Source organism: Mesoplodon mirus (assembly GCF_964341445.2).
Source record: "Mesoplodon mirus genome assembly, chromosome: 19".
NCBI classification, from domain to species: domain Eukaryota; kingdom Metazoa; phylum Chordata; class Mammalia; order Artiodactyla; family Ziphiidae; genus Mesoplodon; species Mesoplodon mirus.
In genome coordinates this window covers 64,781,251-64,804,184 of record NC_138995.1, presented here as the reverse complement: position 1 = coordinate 64,804,184, position 22,934 = coordinate 64,781,251, and the positions used below count along the sequence as shown (strand labels likewise).

The 22,934-nt window shown below is 44.2% G+C and overlaps 1 protein-coding gene and 1 pseudogene across 4 annotated transcripts in view; one reads left to right on the top strand and one right to left on the bottom strand.

Annotated features, from left to right (window-relative positions):
• Positions 1-3,588: 3,588 nt before the first annotated feature.
• LOC309794849 (U6 snRNA-associated Sm-like protein LSm3) lies at positions 3,589-5,272 on the top strand (annotated as a pseudogene). Its single transcript has 2 exons — positions 3,589-3,711; positions 4,986-5,272. The product of its transcript is annotated as a U6 snRNA-associated Sm-like protein LSm3 (transcript).
• A 579-nt stretch (positions 5,273-5,851) lies between these two features.
• LOC309794609 (uncharacterized protein) overlaps positions 5,852-22,934 on the bottom strand; it is a 40,246-nt gene continuing 23,163 nt past the window's right edge. The window contains exons 1-4 of one of the 3 annotated variants that reach the window (XM_082606312.1): positions 16,957-17,135; positions 16,786-16,847; positions 14,442-14,568; positions 5,852-7,690 (exon numbers count right to left, since the gene is read on the bottom strand). In XM_082606312.1, coding sequence (XP_082462438.1) covers positions 5,871-7,690; positions 14,442-14,568; positions 16,786-16,818 — 1,980 coding nt within the window. In that variant the 5' untranslated portion in view covers positions 16,819-16,847; positions 16,957-17,135 and the 3' untranslated portion in view covers positions 5,852-5,870. Of the gene's footprint in view, positions 7,691-14,441; positions 14,569-16,785; positions 17,136-22,934 lie in introns of those variants that run through there. The other 2 variants (XM_082606313.1, XM_082606311.1) reach the window with 2 other exon arrangements.

Genomic DNA, 22,934 nt, shown 5'->3' with positions numbered 1-22,934 from the left:
GCTATGAACCAGGAAGCAGGACCTCAGCACAGAATCACCCATGCTGTCACCTTGATCTGGGACTTCCCAAGCCTCCAAAAGTATGAGAAATAAATGTTTATTTTTTTAATAGACTACCCAGTTTGTGGTATTTAATTATAACAACCAGAATGGACTAAGGTTGCAGATTCAATGGGAACAAATTCCCTATTTTTGTTTATTTGAGAAAGGCTTTGTTTACCCTGCACTATCAAAGGATAATTTTGCCAGGAACAAAACTCTAGGTTGTTGTTTTTTTTCTTTTTCAATACTTCAATTATTTCACTTCAATCTCTTCTTGCCTGCACAGTTTCTAAGAAGATGAATCTAATTCTTATCTTTGTTCTGCTATAGGTAAGGGATCTCCCTCCTCCCCCTGCCCTGACTTCTTTCAGGATTTACCTTTGATTTTCTATAATTTGAAAATGATATCACACGTAGAATTTTAGCATTTATCCTCCTTAGTGTTCTCTGAACTTCCTGGTTCTGTGGTTCCTTGTCTGACATTAATTTCTCCCCTAACAATATATCTTGGATAGTCCAATCAAGTGTGAGTGTGAGTCCCTAGTTGGCTCCAGAGATCAAATATGAGATTTTAAAATAAATTTATTTATTCATTCATTCATTCATTCATTCATTTATTTACGGCTGCGTTGAGTCTTCTTTGCTGCATACAGGCTTTCTCTAGTTGCAGCGAGCGGGGGCTACTCTTCGTTGTGGTGCACAGGCTTCTCATTGTGGTGGCTTCTCGTGGAGCACGGGCTCTAGGCATGCAGGCTTCAGTAGTTGTGGCTTGCAGGCTCTAGAGTACAGGCTCAGTAGGGCTTAGTTTCTCAACGGGCTTAATTGTTCCACGGCTGTGGTATCTTCCTGGACTAGGGCTCAAACCCGTGTCCCCTGCATTGGCAGGTGGATTCTTAACCACTGCACCATCAGGAAAGTCCCCAAATACGAGATTTTTGACTCAAAGACTGAGTCCTGTTTTTCCACCTCAGAGTCAGAATCCCAACTTTTGCATGCTGTTACCAGGGTGTGCCCAAGCTGTGGACATGGACGACTGAGTGTCCCTACCAGATGCACGAGTGGTGGACGGTGGGGTGCTCCTGGGCAGGGTGGGGAGCCTGTGGATCCCCATGAACTCTGTTGCATCCCTCAGGGGACTCCAGGGGCAGATCTACCAGAACTCTGGGAAGGACACAGCCTTAGACGATTAGTTTCTAGAGGGAGAAGCAGGGATTCAGCCCAGTGGGTCCTTCCTGAGTCTCCACATGGGGCAGACAAATGCTAGGTGTCTCCTTTGGTCCCTGCACTGTCCCAGCCTTCCCACCCAGCATTGTGGGTCTGGCTCTCCCTGCTGTGGTCCTCCATCACCACCAAACCTGTACTCCTCCTCCCTCTGTTTAGAGATGCAACCTCAGATCACAGGTGTCCCCGCTGACTTGACACATGTGCATCTTGGAGGAAAAGATGTAACCAGGTCCTTCTTAAGGTGTAGAGCAGAGAAAGCGTGCGCCAGACCCCTGCCCTGCACACTCCCAGCCCCAGTACTTATGAAACACTGCCTAAACCGTGAAGGTAGGCAGTGGCCCTGCATCTAGAATGCGGTCCTGGGGTGCAGGTGTCTGAAATAGTATCCAAGTAGGTGGGGAGACCCATAGAAGGTAAACACAGTTGGAAATAAACAGTCAACGATTACAGAAAGGTAGAGATGAAAAGAACTTTGGAGAGTTCAGAGGGTGAGAATCCCTTGCAAGGTAACTGGTGGGGTGAGAGGAGGCAACTCAGGATAGTGTGACTGCTCTGATACCTTGTCACTAACAAGGTGAGGCCAACTAGAGTTTCCACTGACCCCCCAGGATGTTCAGGGACATACCTCCCCCTGGCCAGTCAGAATTATGTCTCTGAGGCGTCTGAGCCTCCAACCAGCCCGCAGCCCCCGCAGCTGTTGTCTGCCTGGCCTTGTAAAGTCTCCTCCTGCACATGCTAAGTTTAGTTTTCCATCAAAAAACCTGGGGGACCTTGAGTAGAATTTTTCAGTTCCTTCTCTGATCACATTCCAAATGAGTGGTGGGAGAATTTACACTTCAGAAATTGGGAAATACTACAAAGCAGGACTACATTTAATGTATTACTGAATGCCTGGACTTAAGTGATGGAGATTATGTTAATAATACATACTGATCTTAAACATGTGTGGGATTTGTGGTCATGACATTTTGCACAACACAGAAAATTTGAGGAAAAATCCTACCTTAATACAGGTATATCCTACCTGTATTAAAAACAATTATTCTGTATGGCAAATGTTGCTCACTTCATTTAAGAATGAGTAAAGTTCCACATGTCTTTGTTGTTTCGATGTCTTATTTGTAAATGAAACGGGAAACAGCCATAATGCATATTAAAAAAAAAAAGCAAATAACAAGAACTGAAACAGCACATGCATACACACACACACAAATATATATATGTAAATATATATATACACATACATACATACAGGTGGCAAAGACCTGCAAAATGTTCAAAATCATGAATCATTAGAAAAATGAAATTAAAACCACACTGAGATAGCACTATACACTTATGAAAAGGCTGACATAAAAGATTAACCATATCAAGCACTGGCAGGGATGTGAAAGAAATGGAACTCTCTAACATACTGCTGGTTAATATGCAAAAAAAAGTACAGTCACTTTAGATCTACCCTGTGACTCAGACACTCCACTTTAAGTTACTGGCACAAGATCAAAGAGACACACATCCATATAAACTGACACAAATGTTTGTAACAGGTTTATTTCCAATAGTCACAACCTAGAAATAACCTAAAGACCCATAAAGAGATGGATAAGTAAACCAACAGTGGTATATCCAAGGATAAGAATATTACTCAAAAAAAAAAAGAGATGAGCTACCCATATCTCAAAGTAATTACAAAACATGAAGGAAATCAGAAAAAAATAAACAGCTTATTATTCCAAGCATATAAATACAAAAAGATGCAAAGGTTATCGATTTTAAGGGAAAGTAAACCAATGGTTACCTGGAGAAGCTGGAAAAGTAAGAAGAGATTATAAAAAGACATGAAGTAAATGACATATATGGTCATTATCGGGACTAGGATGATGTTTTCAGAGGTTCATACCTATGTCAACAGCTATCAAACTGTACACTTTAAATATAAGCTGTTGAGTACATGTAAATTATATCTTTATAAGGCTTTAAAAATTAGCTTGATAAAAAAGAAGAAAAAAAATGATGTCCCACTCTTTATGGAAAATAGGTTGGGCAACCCTGTATTGACTCCAGCATCTCTCTCCTCATGCCCTCTGGAAGGTCAGTCTTGTCTCAGTAGCAGCAAATATAGGGAGCAATGAACGTCTCCACCCAAGTCAAGAGGAGTGCTGCATGGGTCAAGAGAGCCACATCCTCAGAATATGAATCCCCTTTTCTCTTTTTTCTTCCCTGCGCAGTAAGGGCCTTGAGGCAAACACCACCGAGAGGCTACAGCAATCCACAAAACCTGATTAATTTCTCTGACAATGTCCTCAGCTACACAAGATAAGCATGCCTAGAGGTCCCAAGATTTGTGTACACACAGATCCTGCGGTCACAGAAACATTTCTGGCTACACTTTTAGAAGAGAACATTTCATCTAGCTGGCTGCAGACTCCTCCACTACCTACTAAAGTAGGGTTTCCATACCTATCTATTATGGTTTCCCTTGGAACCAACAGTCTTATAACCAGTGAGACTAGCCCAGTGACTTGTGGCCATCAGGGAATGTGGATCTTTGTAGACCTGGGGAAAATATCCCCTCGACAGTGCTGGGATACCCTGTGATATCTACCTTGAGTAAGAGAAAAAAATCATGCGGCTCTCAGAAGCACTCTTAAGATTCTCACATGTTCCCCTCCTTAGAGTCATCCAAGACTCATAAAAAACATAGGATACAGGCCTCAAATGAGGAAGAGAAAGCCCAGCAGTCTTTCTTTCCTAGGAGGCTCTATGCAGCAATGCAAATTTGGCAAAAATTGTCAAGCTGTTTTCTGCCATCATGCTGTCCCTCCTCAGGCACAGCGTGTGACCCATAAAATCTTCTTCCCCCCTTCATGCCTGTAGAGCACAAATTTGTACTCGTTTATAAACTACCCTACACTGGAATAGAACTCCCCAAATTAATGAGGACTTAAAGGCCTTAGTTATTATTCAAGCCAAGGCAATGTGTGGCCAAGACTTCTAGAGTCTGTGACTTGCAAGCTGGAAAGACACAAGTATCACGTGACACCAACATGTCCCTGAAAACTGTAGTCTTTGTTGGAATGCTGCCAGAAAACTCAAATGATGTTCTATGGAAGAACATTGGGTCAGGTCCATGCCCAAGGTAATCAAAGAGGAGGGAAATATCCCCTAGGGCTCAGGCGACTCCTAATTTGGCCAACACGGCGGAGGACAGAGTCAGCTTCCCTGAGCAAACTGGGTTGGCGACTGATGCACACTGTGTGGGCCTGCTGGCCGGTAGAGATAAAATGGCCTCCCCATATAACTGGGGATTCTCCCCACTGTGCATGCTCAGATGTATGAGAGTCAATTCAGACAGATGGCTCCTCAGATAGTTTCCTCAAGTGCCCTTATACTGATCACTGAAACTGCACATTTCCTGCCCATCTATGCCATTGTGTAGTGTGAACTCTCTGGTGTTGAAAGAGGTTACATTTTCCTATACAGTAACTCCCCTACATACGAACCTTCAAGTAGTGAGCTTTCAAAATGTGAACATTCGTTCCCATGTCCAATCACGAGTTAGTTCACGTGTCTGGCGTACATTTTAACACGTGTTTATCCTCTACAAGTGCTTGTGCTTTTGCGTACTTACTGTACAGTACTGTATACAGTAGTACAGTATCTTTATTTCAAGCCCAGGATGTCCAGGAACAAGCATAAAAGCAGAGGTGATGTGAAAGATTTTGGACGATGTGGACCAGCAACAAACTACGAACACTGTAGAAAACCCCCTGGATCTCATCAAGCTCAGCCTGGATGAGTGAAAATGAGAAACAACACAGAGCTTCGAGGCAGGTTACATTTAAATATGATATTGGGAGATGTGGAAGAAACTGGGACAACTATAGAAATTGATGAACAAACATATGAAGAAATATATAAATCAACAAAATGGAATATTCCAATGCTCTTTTTCTGGGGAGATGGTGTTGTCCTGGTTGCCCCACCATTGAGAGTTGGCTGAAACAAAGAATCTACCTTATGTGGAAAATGAGATTTTGTATGATTGCCTCTTTAAATGTAGAAGATATTCAAAAGAGAAACTGGCGTACAGTTTGATATTAAGAAAAAACCAAGAATTCTTCCACTCCTGAAATAAGTTGATTTTCAGATAACTCACAAATTCTTAGGCTAAATGGCAGTTTCATTTTCTCCAACCCTTCCAATAAATGTGATCACCAAGATGCAGAACTTTTTCAGGAGTTCATTTGCCCCACTTTTTTCAGACAATTTCTGGGTTTCTTTCTTTACACTGAATTGTTTCCTTTTTTGATTAAAAAAAAAAAAAGCAATGGTGATGGAGCTGGTAGTATTGTACTTTTCAAGGTACTGTAAAGTATGATTAAAAGTGTTTTATTTTTTGTTTGTTTTTTACGTATTATTTGTGCGAACAGTATTATAAACCTATTACAGTACAGTACTATATAGCCCATTGTGATAGTTGGGTACCTAGGCTAACTCTGTTGGACTTAAGAACAAATTGGACTTACAAACTCACTCTCGGAACGGAACTTGTTAGTTCATATGAGACTTTCTGTAAAAGGTTTCCCACGTTCACTGCACTCTTAAGGCCTTTCTCCACTGTGACCTCTCTGATGACAACGCAGTTTGGACGTGGTAATAAAAGATTTCCCACATGCACTGCACACATAAGGCCTTTCTCCAGTGTGAACCCTCTGATGATAATGGAGAGTGGAACTACAGGTAAAAGATTTACCACATTCACTGCACTCATAAGGCCTTTCTCCTGTGTGAATTCTCTGATGTATTATGAGGTTATTTCTTTGGATAAAGGATTTCCCACATTCGTTACACTCATAAGGTCTTTCTCCAGAATGAACTCTCTGATGATAATGGAGGTCAGACCTAGAGATAAAAGATTTCCCACATTCATTGCACTCATAAGGTCTTTCTCCAGTGTGAGCTCTCTGATGGTAACGAAGGCTGGAGCTGAAGGTAAAAGATTTCCCACATTCATTGCACACGTAAGGCCTTTCTCCTGTATGAATTCTCTGGTGTAAAATGAGGTTATTTCTCCGATTAAAGGATTTCCCACATTCACTGCACTCGAAAGGCCTTTCTCCTGTGTGAACTCTCCAGTGTTGAATGAGTGTCCACCTATTGTTAAAAGATTTCCCACATTCAGTGCACTTAAAAGGCTTTTCACCAGTGTGAGCTTTCTGGTGTTGATTCAATTGGGACCCATATTTAAACAACTTCCCACACTCACTACATTCATAAGGCCTTTCTCCTGTGTGAACTCTCTGGTGTTGAATGAGAACCCACCTATTGTTAAAAGATTTCCCACATTCACTGCACTCATAAGGCCTTTCTCCAGTGTGAACTCTTTGATGATAATGAAGGTTGGAGCTAGTGGTAAAAGACTTCCCACATTCACTGCACTCATAAGGCCTTTCTCCTGTGTGAGATCTCTGATGGTATCTGAGGGCAGGCCTAGAGATAAAAGATTTCCCACAGTCACTACACTCATAAGGCCTTTCTCCTGTGTGAGATCTCTGATGATAAGTGAGGGCTGAGCTAGAGGTAAAAGATTTCGAACATTCACTGCACACGTAACTGTTTTCTCCATTGCGCCATGTGTGGGGAGAAATGAGGACAGATTTGTAGGGTAAGGATTTCCCACATTTGCTGCACTTGTACTGCCTTGCCCCAGTATGAATGCTTTGATGTTGACTGACGGTTGAGCTCTGCCTAAAGGATTTTCCAGATTCACCACACACATGAAGCCTTTCTCCAGCGTGGACTCTCTGGTGTACAACAAATGAGGATTTGTACCTGAATGTTTTCCCACACTCACTGCACACAAAACAAGGTCTTCCAGTGTGGAACCCCTGGTCCTGAAGAAGTGTGTGTTTGGGGCTGAGGGCTTTCTTGCATTCTCCCCAGGTGTGATGACTTCTCCTGCCTTGTGAAGTTGACCCGCACTGGGTGATTGTGTTTGGCTTCTCGACAGTACAAGTGGCCTGTTGCTGCAGATGTCCCACAATAGTCAGGAAGTCCTTTTCAAACTCCCTATAGGTAAATGGCTTCTGTGACACATGGAATCTGCAGCTCTTCACAAACGAGGCCTCATCCACACTGCTTCTGAGGGTTTTCTTTTCCATGTGCTGCTCCTGGTGCTGTTTAAAGTTTGCACTAAAATAAAATCGCTTCACGCATGCCCCACACCTCAACAGTTTCTGGCTGTGCTGTGTTTCCTGATCCTCAGCCAAGTGGAAAACGTGTCTCAAGACTGGACCACACATCTCACAGGGGTGCGTCTTCTGGGAACACAAAGCTGCCTTGGGAGTCCTAGCCTGCGACACGCCTAGAGAAGCGATCTGTTCAGAAGGTGCCTCTGCAGCCTCTGCTCCACAGCAGCAACCTGAACAGAAAGAAATGCTGGTCAAGGGCATGTCGACTATAGGGAAGGGTCAAGCTCATCACAGATGTGCACCTGTCTCAACTACAAAACAGCCAGAAAACAATTAACAAGATGGCAACAGTAAGTGCTTACAAAATTCTACAATTCAAAAACAGCAGCAAGGGGACTTCCCTGGTGGTGCAGTGGTTAAGAATCTGCCTGCCAATGCAGGGGACACGGGTTCAAGCCCTGGTCCAGGGAGATCGCACTTACCACAGAGCAACTAAGCCGTGTACAACTATCGAGGCCGCGTTCTAGAGCCTGTGAGCCACAACCACTGAGCCCATGTGCCACAACTACTGAGCCCGCATGCCACAACTACTGAGCCCACATGCTGCAACTACTGAAGCCCATGCACCTTGAGCCCATGCTCTGCAATAAGAGAAGCCACCGCAATGAGAAGCCCATGCACCGCAACGAAAAGTAGCACCCGCTCACCACAACTAGAGAAAGCCCATGTGCAGCAACAAAGACCCAATGCAGCCATTCATTCATTCATTCTTTTATTTTTTAATTTCAAAATAAAAAGAGGGGCTTCCCTGGTGGCGCAGTGGTTGAGACTCCGCCTGCCGATGCAGGGGACAAGGGTTCGTGCCCCGGTCCAGGAGGATCCCACATGCCCCGGAGCGGCTGGGCCCGTGAGCCATGGCCGCTGAGCCTGCGCATCCGGAGCCTGTGCTCCACAATGGGAGAGGCCACAACAGTGAGAGGCCCGCATACCGCAAAAAAAAATAAATAAAAGAAAATAAAAGAAAAAGAAAACAGCAGCAAGGACTTCCCTAGCGGTCCAGTGGTTAAGACTCCATGCTTCCACCACAAGGGGCATGGGTTTGATCCCTGGTGGGGGAACTAAGATTCCCCATGCCATGTGGTGTGGCCAAAAACAAAAAACAAAACAAAAAAACCCAAGCAGCCAAATCAATAAAAGAACAAGACCCAATCATACACTGCCAAAAAAAGACTCACTTCAGGATTAAGGACACACATAGGCTGAAAGTGAAGGCAACATAAAGACATTTCATGCAAATGGAAAACCAAAAGCCAGCAGGAGTAGCTATACTTATATCAGACAAAATGAACATTAAGTGAAAATCTGCCACAACAGACAAAGAGGTTCGTGATATAATGACAAAGGAGTTAATTCATCAAGAGACTATAACAATGGTAAGTGTATATGCAACTAACATTGGAGCACAAAAATATATGAATCAAATATTAACCAATCTGAAGGCAGAAATAGACAGGAACACAATAATAAGGGACTTCAAAATTCTCCTTTCAACAAAAGGTAGATCATCCAGACAGAAATTCAATAGGAAAACTTTGCACTGGAACTATACTTTAGATCAAATGGACATATACAAAACATACCATCCAAATGCAGCAGAATACACATTCTCAAGTGCACACAGAACACTCCCTAAAAAATAAAAAAAAAAAAACCCAAACAAACAACAACAACAAAGGAACATTCCCTAGAGCAGATCATATGTTAGAGGTTATAAGACCAGATCTAACAAATTTAAGGAGATAGAAATAATACAAGGTATCTTTGCTGACCACAATGGTATGAAACAAGAAATCAGTAACACAAGTGGGGAAATTCACAAATATGTGTAAATTAAACAACACAATCATGAAAAAACAATAGGTCTCAGAAGAAACAAAAAAACACCTTAAGACAAATGAAAACAGAAACACAAAGTACCAAAACTTATGGGACACAGCAAAAGCAGTTCAAAGAAGGAAATTTAGATAAATAAATGCCTAATGTAGGCATTTATAGAAAAATAAAAATCTTGGCTTCACAGTTGACATCTACCAAACACTCGAAGAAGATTAAATACCTATCCTTTTCAAACTCTTCCAAAATATTGAAGAAAAAGGAATGCTTCCTAACTGATTTTACTAGGCTAACATCACCCAATACCAAAAACAGACGAAGACAATACAAAAAAAGAAAATTATAGGACAACATCTCTGATGAACACAGATGCAAAAATACTGAACAAAGTATTAGTAAACTAAACACAACATTAAAAGGACCGTACACCATGATTATTCCAGGGATGCAAGGATGGTTTGACATCTACAAATCAATCAATGTGATACATCACATTAACAAAATGAAGGATTAAAACCATATGATCATCTCAATAGATACAGAAAATGTATCTGGCAAGATTCATCATGTATTTATGATTAAAAACTCTGAAAGAATTGAATAAAGGAACATACCTCAACATAATAAAGGCCATATATGAAAAACCCCTCGGCTGACATCAAACTCAACGGTGAAAAGTCAAAAGCTATCTCTCTAAAATCAGGAACAAAAAAAGGATGTCCACTATCTCCATTCTTCTTCAACATAGTATTGGAAGTCCTAGCCAGAGCAGTAAGGCAAGAAAAACAAAAGGCATCTAAAGTGGAAAGGAAGATGTAAAATTTTCACTATTTGCAGATAACATAATTTTACACATAGAAAACTCTAAAGACTCCACCAAAAAACTATTAGAAATAATCAACAAATAAAATTGCAGAGTACAAAGTCAACATACAAAACTCAGTTGAATGTCTAAACTCGAGCAATGAGCTAGCAAAAAAAAAAGGAATTAAGAAAACAACCTCATTTAAATGGCAACAAAAAGAATAAAATACATAGGTATAAACTTAACTACGGATAAAGACCCGTACAATGAAAACTGTAAGACATTATTGAAAGATTGAAAAAGAAATCTTTTCAAACAAATGGAAAGATATTCCATGCTCATTGATTGGATGAATTAACATTGTTAAAAGGTCCATATTAGGGACTTCCCTGGGGGTCCAGTGGGTAAGACTGAGCTCCCAATGCAGGGGGCCTGGGTTCAATCCCTGGTCGGAGAACTAGATCTCACATGCATGCCGCAACTAAGAGTCCGCATGCCACAACTAAGACCCGGCACAGCCTAAATAAATAAATATATATATATATATACTTAAAAAAAAAAAGTCCATATTGGGACTTCCCTGGTGGCGCAGTGGTTAAGACTCCGCCTGCCAATGCAGAGGACATGGGTTCGAGCCCTGGTCCAGGAAGATCCCACTTGCCACACAGCAACTAAGCCAGTGTGCCACAACTACTGAGTCTGTGCTCTAGAGCTCGCGAGCCACAACTACTGAGCCCACACACCACAACTACTGAAGCCCACACGCCTAGAGCCTATGCTCCGCAACAAGAAAAGCCACCACAATAAGAAGCCCATGCACCGCAATGAAGAGTAGCCCCAATCGCCGCAAGTAGAGAAAGCCTGCACGCGGCAAGAAGACCCAACGCAGACAAAAATAATAATAATAATAATAAATAAATTTATAAAAACTAAATAGGGGCTTCCCTGGTGGCGCAGTGGTTGAGAATCCGCCTGCCAGTGCAGGGAACACAGGTTCGATCCCTGGTCCAGGAAGATCCCACATGCCGCGGAGCAACTAAGCCCATGCGCCACAACTACTGCGCCTGTGCTCTAGAGCCTGTGAGCCACAACTACTGAGCCCACATGCCACAGCTACTGAAGCCCACACACCTAGAGCCCGTGCTCTGCAGCAAGAGAAGCCACTGCAATGAAAAGCCCACGTACTGAAATGAAGAGTAGCCCCTGACTGCCGCAACTAGAGAAAGCCCGTGCGCAGTGAGGACCCAACACAGCTAAAAAAAAAAAACACGAAATAAAATAAAATGTCTATATTACCTAAAGCAATTTACAGATTGAATGCAATCCCTATTGAAATCCCATAAAAAATAAATTTATAAAAATAAATAAAATAAAATGTCCATACTACCTAAAGAAATCTACAGATTGAATGTAATCCCTATTGAAATCCCAATGACATTTTTCACAGAAATAAAACAAAAAATTCTACAATTTATATAAAACCACAAAAGATCACAAATAGCCAAAGCAACCTGAAATTTAAAAAAAAACAAAAAACAGGGCTTCCCTGGTGGCGCAGTGGTTGAGAGTCCACCTGACGATGCAGGGGACACGGGTTCATGACCTGGTTCAGGAAGATCCCACATGCCGCGGAGCGGCTGGGCCCGTGAGCCATGGCTGCTGAGCCTGCGCATCCGGAGCCTGTGCTCCACAACGGGAGAGGCCACAACAGTGAGAGGCCAGCGTACCGCAAAAAAAAAAAAAAAAACAAACAAAAAAAACAAAACCAAGCTAGGGGAATTCCCTGGCAATCCAGTGGTTAGGACTCAGCGCTTTCACTGCAGTGGCCCAGGTTCAATCCCTGGTCCAGTAACCAAGATCCAACAAGCCACACTACATGGCCCAAACAAAGAAATAAATAAACACCAAAAAACAAAAAAAAACCCAAACAACAACAAAAACAAAGCTATAGGTATCACACCCCCTGATTTCAAACTATATTACAAAGCCATAGTAATCAAAACAGCATGGTATTGGCAGAAAAACATATACATAGATCAAAAGAAACAGAATTGGGAATCCAAAAATAAACCCACAGATATGTGGACAATTAAGATTGATAAAGGAGCAAAAACCATACAATGGAGAAAGGTCTTCAATAAATGGTGTTCGGAAAACTAGACAGTCACATGCAAAGAAATTAAACTAGACCTCTATCTCACATCATACACAAAAGTCAACGCAAAAAGAATTAAAGACTTGAATGTAATATCTGAAACCATAAAACTCCCAGAAGAAAACACAGGCAGCACACTCTTTGATATCGGTCTTACCAATCAATAACTTTCTAGATATGTCTCTTCAGGGAAGGGAAACAAAGGAAAAAATAAACAAATGGGATTACATCAAACCAAAAAGCTTCTGCACGGCAAAGGAAACCATCAATAAAATGAAAAGACATCCTGGGACTTCCCTGGCAGTCCAGTGGTTAAGACTGCCTTTCCACTGCAAGGGGCACGGGTTCGATCCTTGGTTGGGGAACTAAGATCCTGCATGCCATGCAGCAAACCACCCCCCCACCCCCCGCCCAAAAAAAAGACACCCTATTGAGTGGGAGAAGATATCTGCAAGTGATATATGTAATAATGGGTTACTATCCAAAATATATAAAGAACTCACACAACTCAACAATAACAAAACCAAAACAACCCAAGTAAAAAATGGGCAGAGGAGCTGAAGAGACATCTTTCCAAAAGACATACAGATGGCCAACAGGAACAAAACCAGTATCTCCATGAAATACATGCACGTGCATGTATACAAATAGATATATATATATATACATACACACGCACATACATATACATATATAATAGTGCAGCATTATTCAGAAGAGCCAAGATATGGAAACATTATAAGGTGTTCATCAGGGGATGAAATGATACAGAAAATATGATATACACATAGACACACGCACCAACTTTCCCATGCATGTGTGTGTACAAATACTCAGCCATGAAAAAGGAAAAACTGCCACTTGCAACAAGGATGAACCTAGAGGACATTATGCTAAGTGAAATAAGCCAAAGAGAGAAAGACAAATGCTGTATATTACTTATATATAGACTCTTAAAAAAAGTAAAACTTAGAGAAACATAAAGCAGAATGCCAGATATTGAGGGTTAAAGAAATGGGGAGATGTTGGTCAAAAACACTTTCAGTTATAAGATGAGTAAGTTCTAAGGATCGAATATGTAGCATAGTGACTCTAGTTATTTATAATTCTTTTCTAAATTAATTAAGTAATTTATTTATTTTGGCTGCGTTGGGTCTTCTTGCTGCATGTGGGATTTAGTTACAGGGAGCAGGGGTTACTCTTCATCGCAGTGCGCGGGCTTCTCATTGCAGTGGCTTCTCTTGTTGTGGAGCATGGGCTTCAGTAGTTGCAGCACGTGGACTCAGTAGTTATGGCTTGTGGGCTCTAAAGCGCAGGCTCAGTAGTTGTGGCACACAGGCTTAGTTCTCCACGGCACATGGGATCTTCCTGGACCAGGGCTCGAACCCAGGTCCCCTGCATTGTCAGGTGGATTCTTAACCACTGTGCAACCAGGGAAGTCCACTATAGTTATTTATTAACACTGTATTGTACACTTGAAATTTGCTAAAAGAGTAGATCCTAGGTGTTCTCATACACGCACACATAGAAAAGTAATTATGTCAGGTGATAGGTGTGTTAATTAACTTCACAATGGTAATTATTTCATAATATATATGTATATCAAATCATCACGTTATATATATTAAATGCAGAAATTTTGTCAATTATACCTCCATAAAGTTGGGGCAGGATTAAATGGATAGAAGAGGTCTAAACATCACAAAAAGAACTATATAGGATAGAGTTCAATAGTAGTCCATGTACGTAGTCACCATGACAGTGGCTGCAATTCCATAAACAGGCAGGCACAAGAAATTGTCAGACACAGGAGTGGCCACAGAAACTGCATGGATCTGGACACACTGACGCATCCACGGAAAGGGCAAGCAAGCTGCATCCATGAGCCTTACTGCAAGACTACTGACCTCAAATCCTTCCCTATGAGGGTTTGGTACAACAGGAATTAGGGCTGTAGGGGCGAAAAGAGGGTAGTGCAAACACCCCAGGCCTAATAACTACCACAACTACCCAGAACACTGGGGAAGCAAGCAGTGCCTGTACCGCATGCAGCACAGAGCACCTTCTGGGGGCGGTGACGCAGAATACAGACGCCAGCCCAGGCCACCGGGGAGGCGGAGGGTCTTACCCAGCGAGGACACAAGTGCGTAGTTCTCCAGCATCACATCACGGTACAGGCGTATCTGAGCCTCATCAAGGAGCCTCCATTCCTCCCAGGAGAAGGACACGGCAATGTCTTCAAAGGTCACACCAACCTGTCACAAAGGGGACACATGAAAGCTTGCACATTCTCTGAGAAATCACAACACATCTCCCCACACACCTATGCCATTCCCATCCTCCACTGGAGCTCCCCACCTCAGAGGACATACCAGGCCCTGGCCACTGATGCCTGCTCTCTCTTCATCATCCCGTTTTACCACTGTGTTCAGGCCTCAGCAGTAACTGGCAGGGGGGTTGCACCCAGATGCCATCTAAGCTCTGGGCTTGGCCGGTAATATCCCGTCCCTCCAGCCAAGCAATTCCCCTGGGGTCTCCCAATTTGTGGGAATCCAGACACAGCCAAATGTAAGCTCATGCTTCACCAGTAAAGCCTCAACACCAGGGCCTGGGGGCCATCAGCTCACACTTCCTCTCCACGTGCACATGATTCTGTAGATGACATTTCTCTCACAATTTCAGACCCTACAGTTGCGCTTCCACAGCACTGCCACATCCCTGCACCACACCACAGAATTCTCCCTGAACATACCCACACATTTGGCGCTTGGCATCCAGCGAGGGCTTAAGAAATTCAGACAAGATTTGGTACAACCCCAGTCCTCTGATGGATCCAACACCAGAGTAAGCCACAAACGCTGCTTAGAAGATCTCCCCAACTGCCTCTAATCCTTGGTTCAGTGTTAGCCACCCAGAACCACGGTGAATTTCATATTCCTTCAACTCTCGTCAACTTTCTTACTGCCAGTTCTGCCCTTTCAGCAGCCACAACACTTCTCTCTCTCTCCACTCAACCTCTGAAATAAACAAACAAACAAACAAACAAACCCAGTCCTAAAAACCTCCCTGCCAGGCACAGTGACCCACAAATGACGACATTTGCCGCAGACCAGATCCACTGGCAAGCCTCAAACGTCCCAGACCCCGTCAAAGCTCACCACAAAATTCTGGAGAAGCCACATAGCAGTAATACTAAATAAGCAACAGACCCAGTCTCACTGCCTTCTTGTCTCAACTACTCCTACGTCTCCTCAGCCGTCACTTGTCCACTCGTCCCATGGAAGCCTCGGCCTCCCGCCAGACCAACCTCTCTCCCATACCGTTCCCACCGCCACTTCTCCACCTCACTCGGGTCTGCAATGCCCAGCAAACCAACCAGGCCCTGAGCCAGAGAACCACTCCTCAGCACACACCAGTCTTTCTGACCTACTAATACTGTGGCCACTATAACCTGCATCTCCTCCTAAATGTGATCCACAGCTCCACCCTGGTCCACACAATGGCCATCACTTTTGAAAGTTTCCATTCCTGAACGCCTTCCCCAGTTTTCCAGACCTGCCTGCCCACTGCCCACTACTCACTCTTCTCTGAAACATCTCAGACTCTTAATAGAGCCCAAACAAACGTATAACATTCCCAAGAAAAATTAACCTGCTGCTGACGTCCCCATCCAGTTCATGGGTCTTCCTTCCCTTCGTCTACTAGGACCAACACCCCTAGGGTCATCCCTCACTACTTCTTTTCTCTTGGCACCAGCAACACCCACAATTTGCTTTGTCCCTTCTCAAAAAATTGATCCAGAATTCAACCACTTCTCGCATATCCAAGACAGTCACTCTGGTCCATCAACACTCACCTAGGCTATTGCTATTAATCCGTCTGTGCTTCCTGTCTCCTCCCTTACCCCCCTGATTTGTTCTATTCTTCGCGGCCAGAGGAAGCCTATTTTGGTCTGGGTGACATCACTTCCCACCTGAGATTCAACCCTATATCACCTGTGTAATAAACGGCTAACTTTTTTTTTTTTTTTTTTTGGCCACACCATGCGGCTTGTGGGATCTTAGTTCCCCGACCGGGGATTGAAACCCGCCCGCCCTTAGCAGTGAGAGAGCGGAGACCTAACCACTGGACCGCCAGGGAAGTCTCATAACCGGCCAACTTTTCATGCAGCAACGCTGCAAGCTTAACTCTGGGCAGCAGCATCTTGATCCTAGCAGAAAAAATCGAGAATTGCCCCAGTCCCTGATCAGTCAGACCTCCAAACCTCTGCACGTGACGGTGCCGGTCCCTCCGCCTGTGACCCTCTGCCACGCGCCAGCACACTGTCAGAAGAAACAGGGCCCCACCCACGGCCGCCTCACCGTCCTGGACACCGGGGCCTGGGCTGCGGGCACGTGAGCAGGCGCCCCGCACTGGGGACTTTGGTGTCTGGTAGGGTGAGGGTGGTGAGTGGTCGGAGGACGAGCGTTTACCTGACGCGGGTCCCTCGGCGCTGCCGCCGCCATCGGACTCTGTGGGCGGAGCGGGGCCGGAGCTGCGGGAGAGGAAACGAGACGCGGGCACGGCGGTCACTCTCCCGGGCCTAGTGCGGTGACCCCAGGCGGCGTCGCCGAGCCTCAGACCCGCCTCTGTGCAGCGGGTACCTTCTCAGTCTCGTCACCTCTTCCCAGCACCGGTAACCAAAGCTTTCAAATTGTGAAAACGCTCAAGCACATTCAAAATGACGTCCACAACGAGGCGGCCGGAAGTCCCGCCCTGACGCTAATGCGTCCCAGGAAAACCCGGCTTCTCTTGCCTTAATTGGCTGATCTTCGCAGCCACCCATCGCACAGCCGTCTGGGTAATGTATTTCCCACAGATCCACAAGCGTAGGTCCAGTATGTTACAACTCTGACATCTTGGAGAAAAGGCAAAGCTACACCGCGAGGACTTACCGCTAGGAAAACCAACCAAAGTCCAGAGACGGAGGACGGGCATTGCCTCTTCTTAAAGAGAGTGCACTCAGATGTTTCAGGAATACTAACTGTAGCTGATCACCCAAGTGTTTGGAGACGTTATTTCAGGCTCTGTGAAGCTCAGCGTGTTCCCAGAGTCGAAGAGTATCTTTCGAGATGCTCTCAAATCCATTAATCCAAATGTACATACCATTGCAGAGTCATTTAGACAAATAATGGAGCCACTGGAAACTGAAGCTAATAAACAATAGTGTACTCTTCGTCTGAGTATGTTTGGTAAAGACAAAATAAACACCCCAGAAAGTGTAGCGATAAGAAAGATAGAAGGATGTTGCGCCACCTTGAGGAAGGAGTACAAAGATGGGTCTTTGACGGTGATTCCCACAGAGTACAGGTCTCCTGCCTGTACAGTTAAATACTGTGTCCACTTCATTGAGCAACACTTTCATCTACTTAATATATCTTACTCCATATCCTCACATGTATTCAATTCCTTTCTGAATCTGACGTCAGTCTCAAAAAGAGAAAAACAAAACAAATGCCATTTTGGCATGGGACAATGGCTGCAGTTTTTGCCATATTCCATCATTATTTATCATTTCATGGTTGGTCTTGTTTCATCTACCCCATGCACCTTAGTATAATATTTCACCTGTAATCCTAGACAGCTTGTATTTTAATGTGTAAACTCTACAGAATGTGTTTTTTAAATGTAAGGGTTCTTTCATAAATCCAATAACGTTAGCACATAAAATCATAATATTTAAAATTATAGGGACTTCCCTGGTGGTCCAGTGGTTAACTCTGCGCTCCCAATGCAGGGGGCCCGGGATCCATCCCTGGTCAGGGAACTAGATCCCACATGCATGCTGCAACTAAGTGTTCACATGCCGCAACTAAGAGTCAGCACGACACAACAAAGATCCCGTGTGCAGCAACTAAGAACTGGCACAGCCAAATAAATAAATAAATATTTGAAAAAATAAATAAAATTATAAATATGTTAGCGCTGAATTTTCTTGTTGTCGTATTCGTTATTTAGGGAGGATTTATTGCAATCTGGAAACAAAATATATATTTAGCCAATTATTGTGCCTTGTTAGTCTATTAACCTATAGGTACCCACTCAGTGTGGGCACACTAGAGCCAAGTAGGTGGAAGGCACTGCAGCCTGTAGACTGTGGTGGGCCCACTGCATCTACCAGTCAGTGGAAATTTGTTGTAACCTCCCTAGGGACACAGGAGGATATGGAACCCTGAGGCCTGTAGTCCATTTACCCTTCTGCCCAACCCACTCTTTGCCACTACTGGGGAAGGAAATGTTTGCATCAGGTAAGAGTTAGCTCTGCTTTCCAACTGCTGAAACTTATCATATGGGTTTGTCCCCACCAGCTCTGGACCCTGGAAGAGTTGTAAAATGTCTTTGTACCTCAAGATAAAAGTTAGCCTAAGTTCAATATAGCTGATTTCACAGATGTACAAAACTCATCTTGGCTTAGCACAGGATGAGTTTTTCTCATTTATAGATATGTTCCTATGTATAGGGCAGTGAACTCAGCACCACACAGTGATTCAGGGACCAAGATGCCTTCTATTGTAAACATGTGGCTTTAACGTTTCCTGGCACCATCCAGCTGACCAAGAGGAAACAAGAGGAAAGGGAGAAGTCACACCCACTATCACATACCTGACTTCCAATCACATTCTGTTGACAAGAACTAGTCTTTTTGGCCACCCCTTTGTGCATGGGCAGGAAAATGAGGTTGAGCTGTGTGCCCAAGAGAAGACCAAATGAGTCTGGTGAACGTATATGCAGTTGGCTGCACGCCGCATACTCTTGAAAAAGGACAGCCGTAATAGATTCGATGCCGTGTAAGCAGATAACGCAGGAAATGATCCACATAGGACCTCGGTCACAGTGTGTGGCTCAACAAAAGTTACTTATTAATATTAGTTATGTAACAATGATAGTCATAATGAATAATATTAATATCTCAAATTTATTTGCAGACTCACTTGAAAAGTCACACTTCCTAGTTAAATATACCCAAAAGGGACTTCCCTGGTGGTCCAGTGGTTAAGACTCTGCACTCCCAATACAGGGCGCCCGGATTCGACCCCTGGTCAGGGAACTAGATCCCACATGACACAACTAAAAATCCCACATGCCTCAACTAAAGATCCCACATGCCGCAATGAAGATTCCACATGCCGCAACTAAGACCCAGAGCAGCCAATGTGTGTGTGTGTGTGTGTGTGTGTGTGTGTGTGTGTATACACCCATGAATACTCTTCATCCCGCACCTTATACCTTCACTGTATATGTTTATCCTTCTGTTTATTAGTGAGACACTGAAAAAGTCTTTTCCCCCATGTCATCCTGTTCTCACTGTCCTGTAAAACATCAAGAGGTAACTTGCTCTTCTTTCGTATCCGGGCGGATGCAGGCAGCTGGAGCCATGAGGCATATTGATAGCTATCACGCAGAGTCATGGTCTCTTCCCTCTGGTAGCTTCTCCAGCTGGCCAGATTCTCCACTGTTCCTCAAACGCTTTTCCCAATCTTCACCCCTCTCCTCAGTACCACGCCTCCACTTTAATATGACAAGCTAACAGACTCTTTATTCCTAAAAAGGGCCCATAATCTTTCCCAGTCCTCCAAATCCCCCAATTTTAGTGGTCCCTGACTTCCAAGAGGTTGAGAAGGCTGGAAACAAACTCAGGTTCCTCAGTCCCTCTTCTATGAAACCCAACATGAAGCCATAGACACCCACATGTCTTGTCCATCTGACATTATTTTCACCCCCTGGATTCACCACGTCAACCAACTCAATGAGCTCCGACACTACTATCCTATTCCAAGGTATCGTATCTTGCCTGAGTGTGATTTCCCCACATTTGCACTGCGCACTGTTCAGCTCAGACTCCTGCATCAGCTCCCAAATCCACACAGACCTTGCTCCAGACCGCCACCACCTCCCACACAGCTGCTCACTCCTCATATAACCTACTTCATGTTCAAAATGAGGAGTCTGTACTTTTGTGTTCACTCCTTGACCCTTACACACTCATGTAGAGCTGTACCCTCCTTGCTTCTTCCTTTCTCACCTCTGCAGAAGTGGTCCTGACTCTGGCTGAAGCCATTATCTGCATCTGAACCTAAATGTCACCTTCATTTTTTCTCAGGGAACTCACTGCTTCACTTATTTCCTGCCTCTGGTAACTTCATTCTCTCTATGATCAACATTTTAAAATGCTCATGTTGGGGCCTCCCTGGTGGCGCAGTGGTTGAGAGTCCGCCTGCCGATGCAGGGGATACGGGTTCGTGCCCCGGTCTGGGAGGATCCCATATGCCGCGGAGCGGCTGGGCCCGTGAGCCATGGCCGCTGGGCCTGCGCGTCCGGAGCCTGTGCTCCGCAGCGGGAGAGGCCGCAGCAGTGAGAGGCCCGCATACAGCAAAAGGAAAAAATAAAAAATAAAAAAAAAATAAAATGCTCATGTTGTTGAGAATGGGAAAAATATAACAAACATAAAATACTCTCAGATATATAATGAATGGCTTCTAAATGGTGTTGACTGTATTTCAGCTGCCCAAACACACTTCCTGGAGAAGTTGTTTCATCTTAGGAATGGATCAGGATGGTCAAATACTTTCACACATTCATAAATTAATTTTAAAGAGAAGCTGCTTACAAACATACTGTATAAATAAACTCTTTCCCCAGTGGGGCTTTCTGCAAAGGTGAGGGTCACTGGTCAGAAGTGTTCTACCTGTTTTCCATACTGCCCATCCAACTGCACCAGATACTCACAGTCCTTGTCACACTTAGAGCATCTGAGATACTACTTTACGATTTTTATTCTGTTACTATACTTTGGGATGAATTGTTTGGATAAATACCCTCCTGTTCTGATATTCATTGATTTTCCATCTTGAACTCCAACCTGAAATATATCAATAAAGCAAATCATTGCCCTTTCCCCTATATTTCTTGATAATAAACTTCTATGCTGGAAGTTAGAGAATGGGACAAAAATAAAGCCCCCCTCCACTCAGACATTTCAATGATAATTAAACACACCAGAGAGAATAGAGTCCAAGCACAGAGGCATAAACAGAGAGTGATAAGGGAATATGTTAAATGTGAAAAATGGTAGACTCAGAAAGAGAGGAAGGCGTTCTAGATTCAGAACCACCATTTTGAGCCTATATTCATGTGAAGAGGTCACACTTTGTCTAACTGCCTTGGCTCTGCAACCTACAACTACCATGAATTTACTGCCATTTTGATCGGCTTAAGATGGGCAATTTATAGTGCTGCATTAAGGAAACACGATAGGAGTGCCAACAAAATCATGTGAGTGCCCCTAGGGCACACAAAGACCGAGACATCGGCTTTCATTCAGGGTCTGTGGGCGCATTCAGTCATTTATGGGGTACTGGCAGTACTGTCCCTGGAAACCACTGCGTGTGCTCTTCATGTCCTCTAACACGCAGGGTCGTATCGGGTCCCTGAAGCTCAGCTGTAGAGGAAAAGTGTTTTTCAACCTAATTGACAGCTTTTCTTAGCCAAAACCCAGTACTATATTTACCTTCACCGAACTTAAGAAGAATGATTTGCCATTAAAAAAATAAACTACGGGGCTTCCCTGGTGGCGCAGTGGTTGAGAGTCCGCCTGCCGACGCAGGGGACGCGGGTTCGTGCCCCAGTCCGGGAAGATCCCACATGCCGCGGAGCGGCTGGGCCCGTGAGCCATGGCCGCTGAGCCTGTGCATCCGGAGCCTGTGCTCTGCAATGGGAGAGGCCACAACAGTGAGAGGCCCGCAAAAAAATAAATAAAGTACCTATGTAAATTGTTATGATGGTAAACACCTCCACCTTAAAGAAGATGCCATTGCTAGGGAACCATTGACCGAAACTGCCCGCCTTGGCCAGGCATGCAGGAGTTGTCTCATGGCAGGAGGTCCTGATAAGGAACATGGTGCTGCTGCCAAAAATCAGGAGAGGCCAGAAGGAGGGAGGAGGGGACTTCCCTGATGGTCCAGTGGTTGAAACTCTGCACTTCCAATGCAGGGGGCGTGGGTGGAGAAGTAAGATCCCATCTGCCTCCGGGCGTGACCAAAAAAAAAAAAAAAAAAAAAAAGGGAGAGAGAGGAGACGCCAGCCCAGATTATGTCTTGTAAAACTAACCAGAAAGCTCGGTGCTTTGACCACCTAGAGGGGTGGGATAAGGAGGGTGGGAGGGAGACGCAAGAGGGAGGACATATGGGGATATACGTATACTATAGCTGATTCACTTTGTTATAAAGCAGAAACTAACACACCATTGTAAAGCAATTATACTCCAATAAAGATGTTAAAAAAAAAAAAACTAAACAGAAGAATTCAGAAGGGGCCTAAAGGAGGGAGGAGATGCCAGTCCATATGTCCTGCCAATTTCCCAGAAACCCTCACGCAGGAATCCATCTTGGCTGAGAGATACACGTGCCACCAGGAAGGACCCTGAGCCAGACCAAATATGGGCACGAGCAAGATGACTGGCCAGAGACAACCTGGAAAGCTAACCCCATCACCATAATACCTGAGACTGGGAGCCACATGGCAGAGTGGTTCTCCTGGGATCCCTCACCCTGCTGTTCTCCTCCCGGGCGCCCCTTCCCAATAA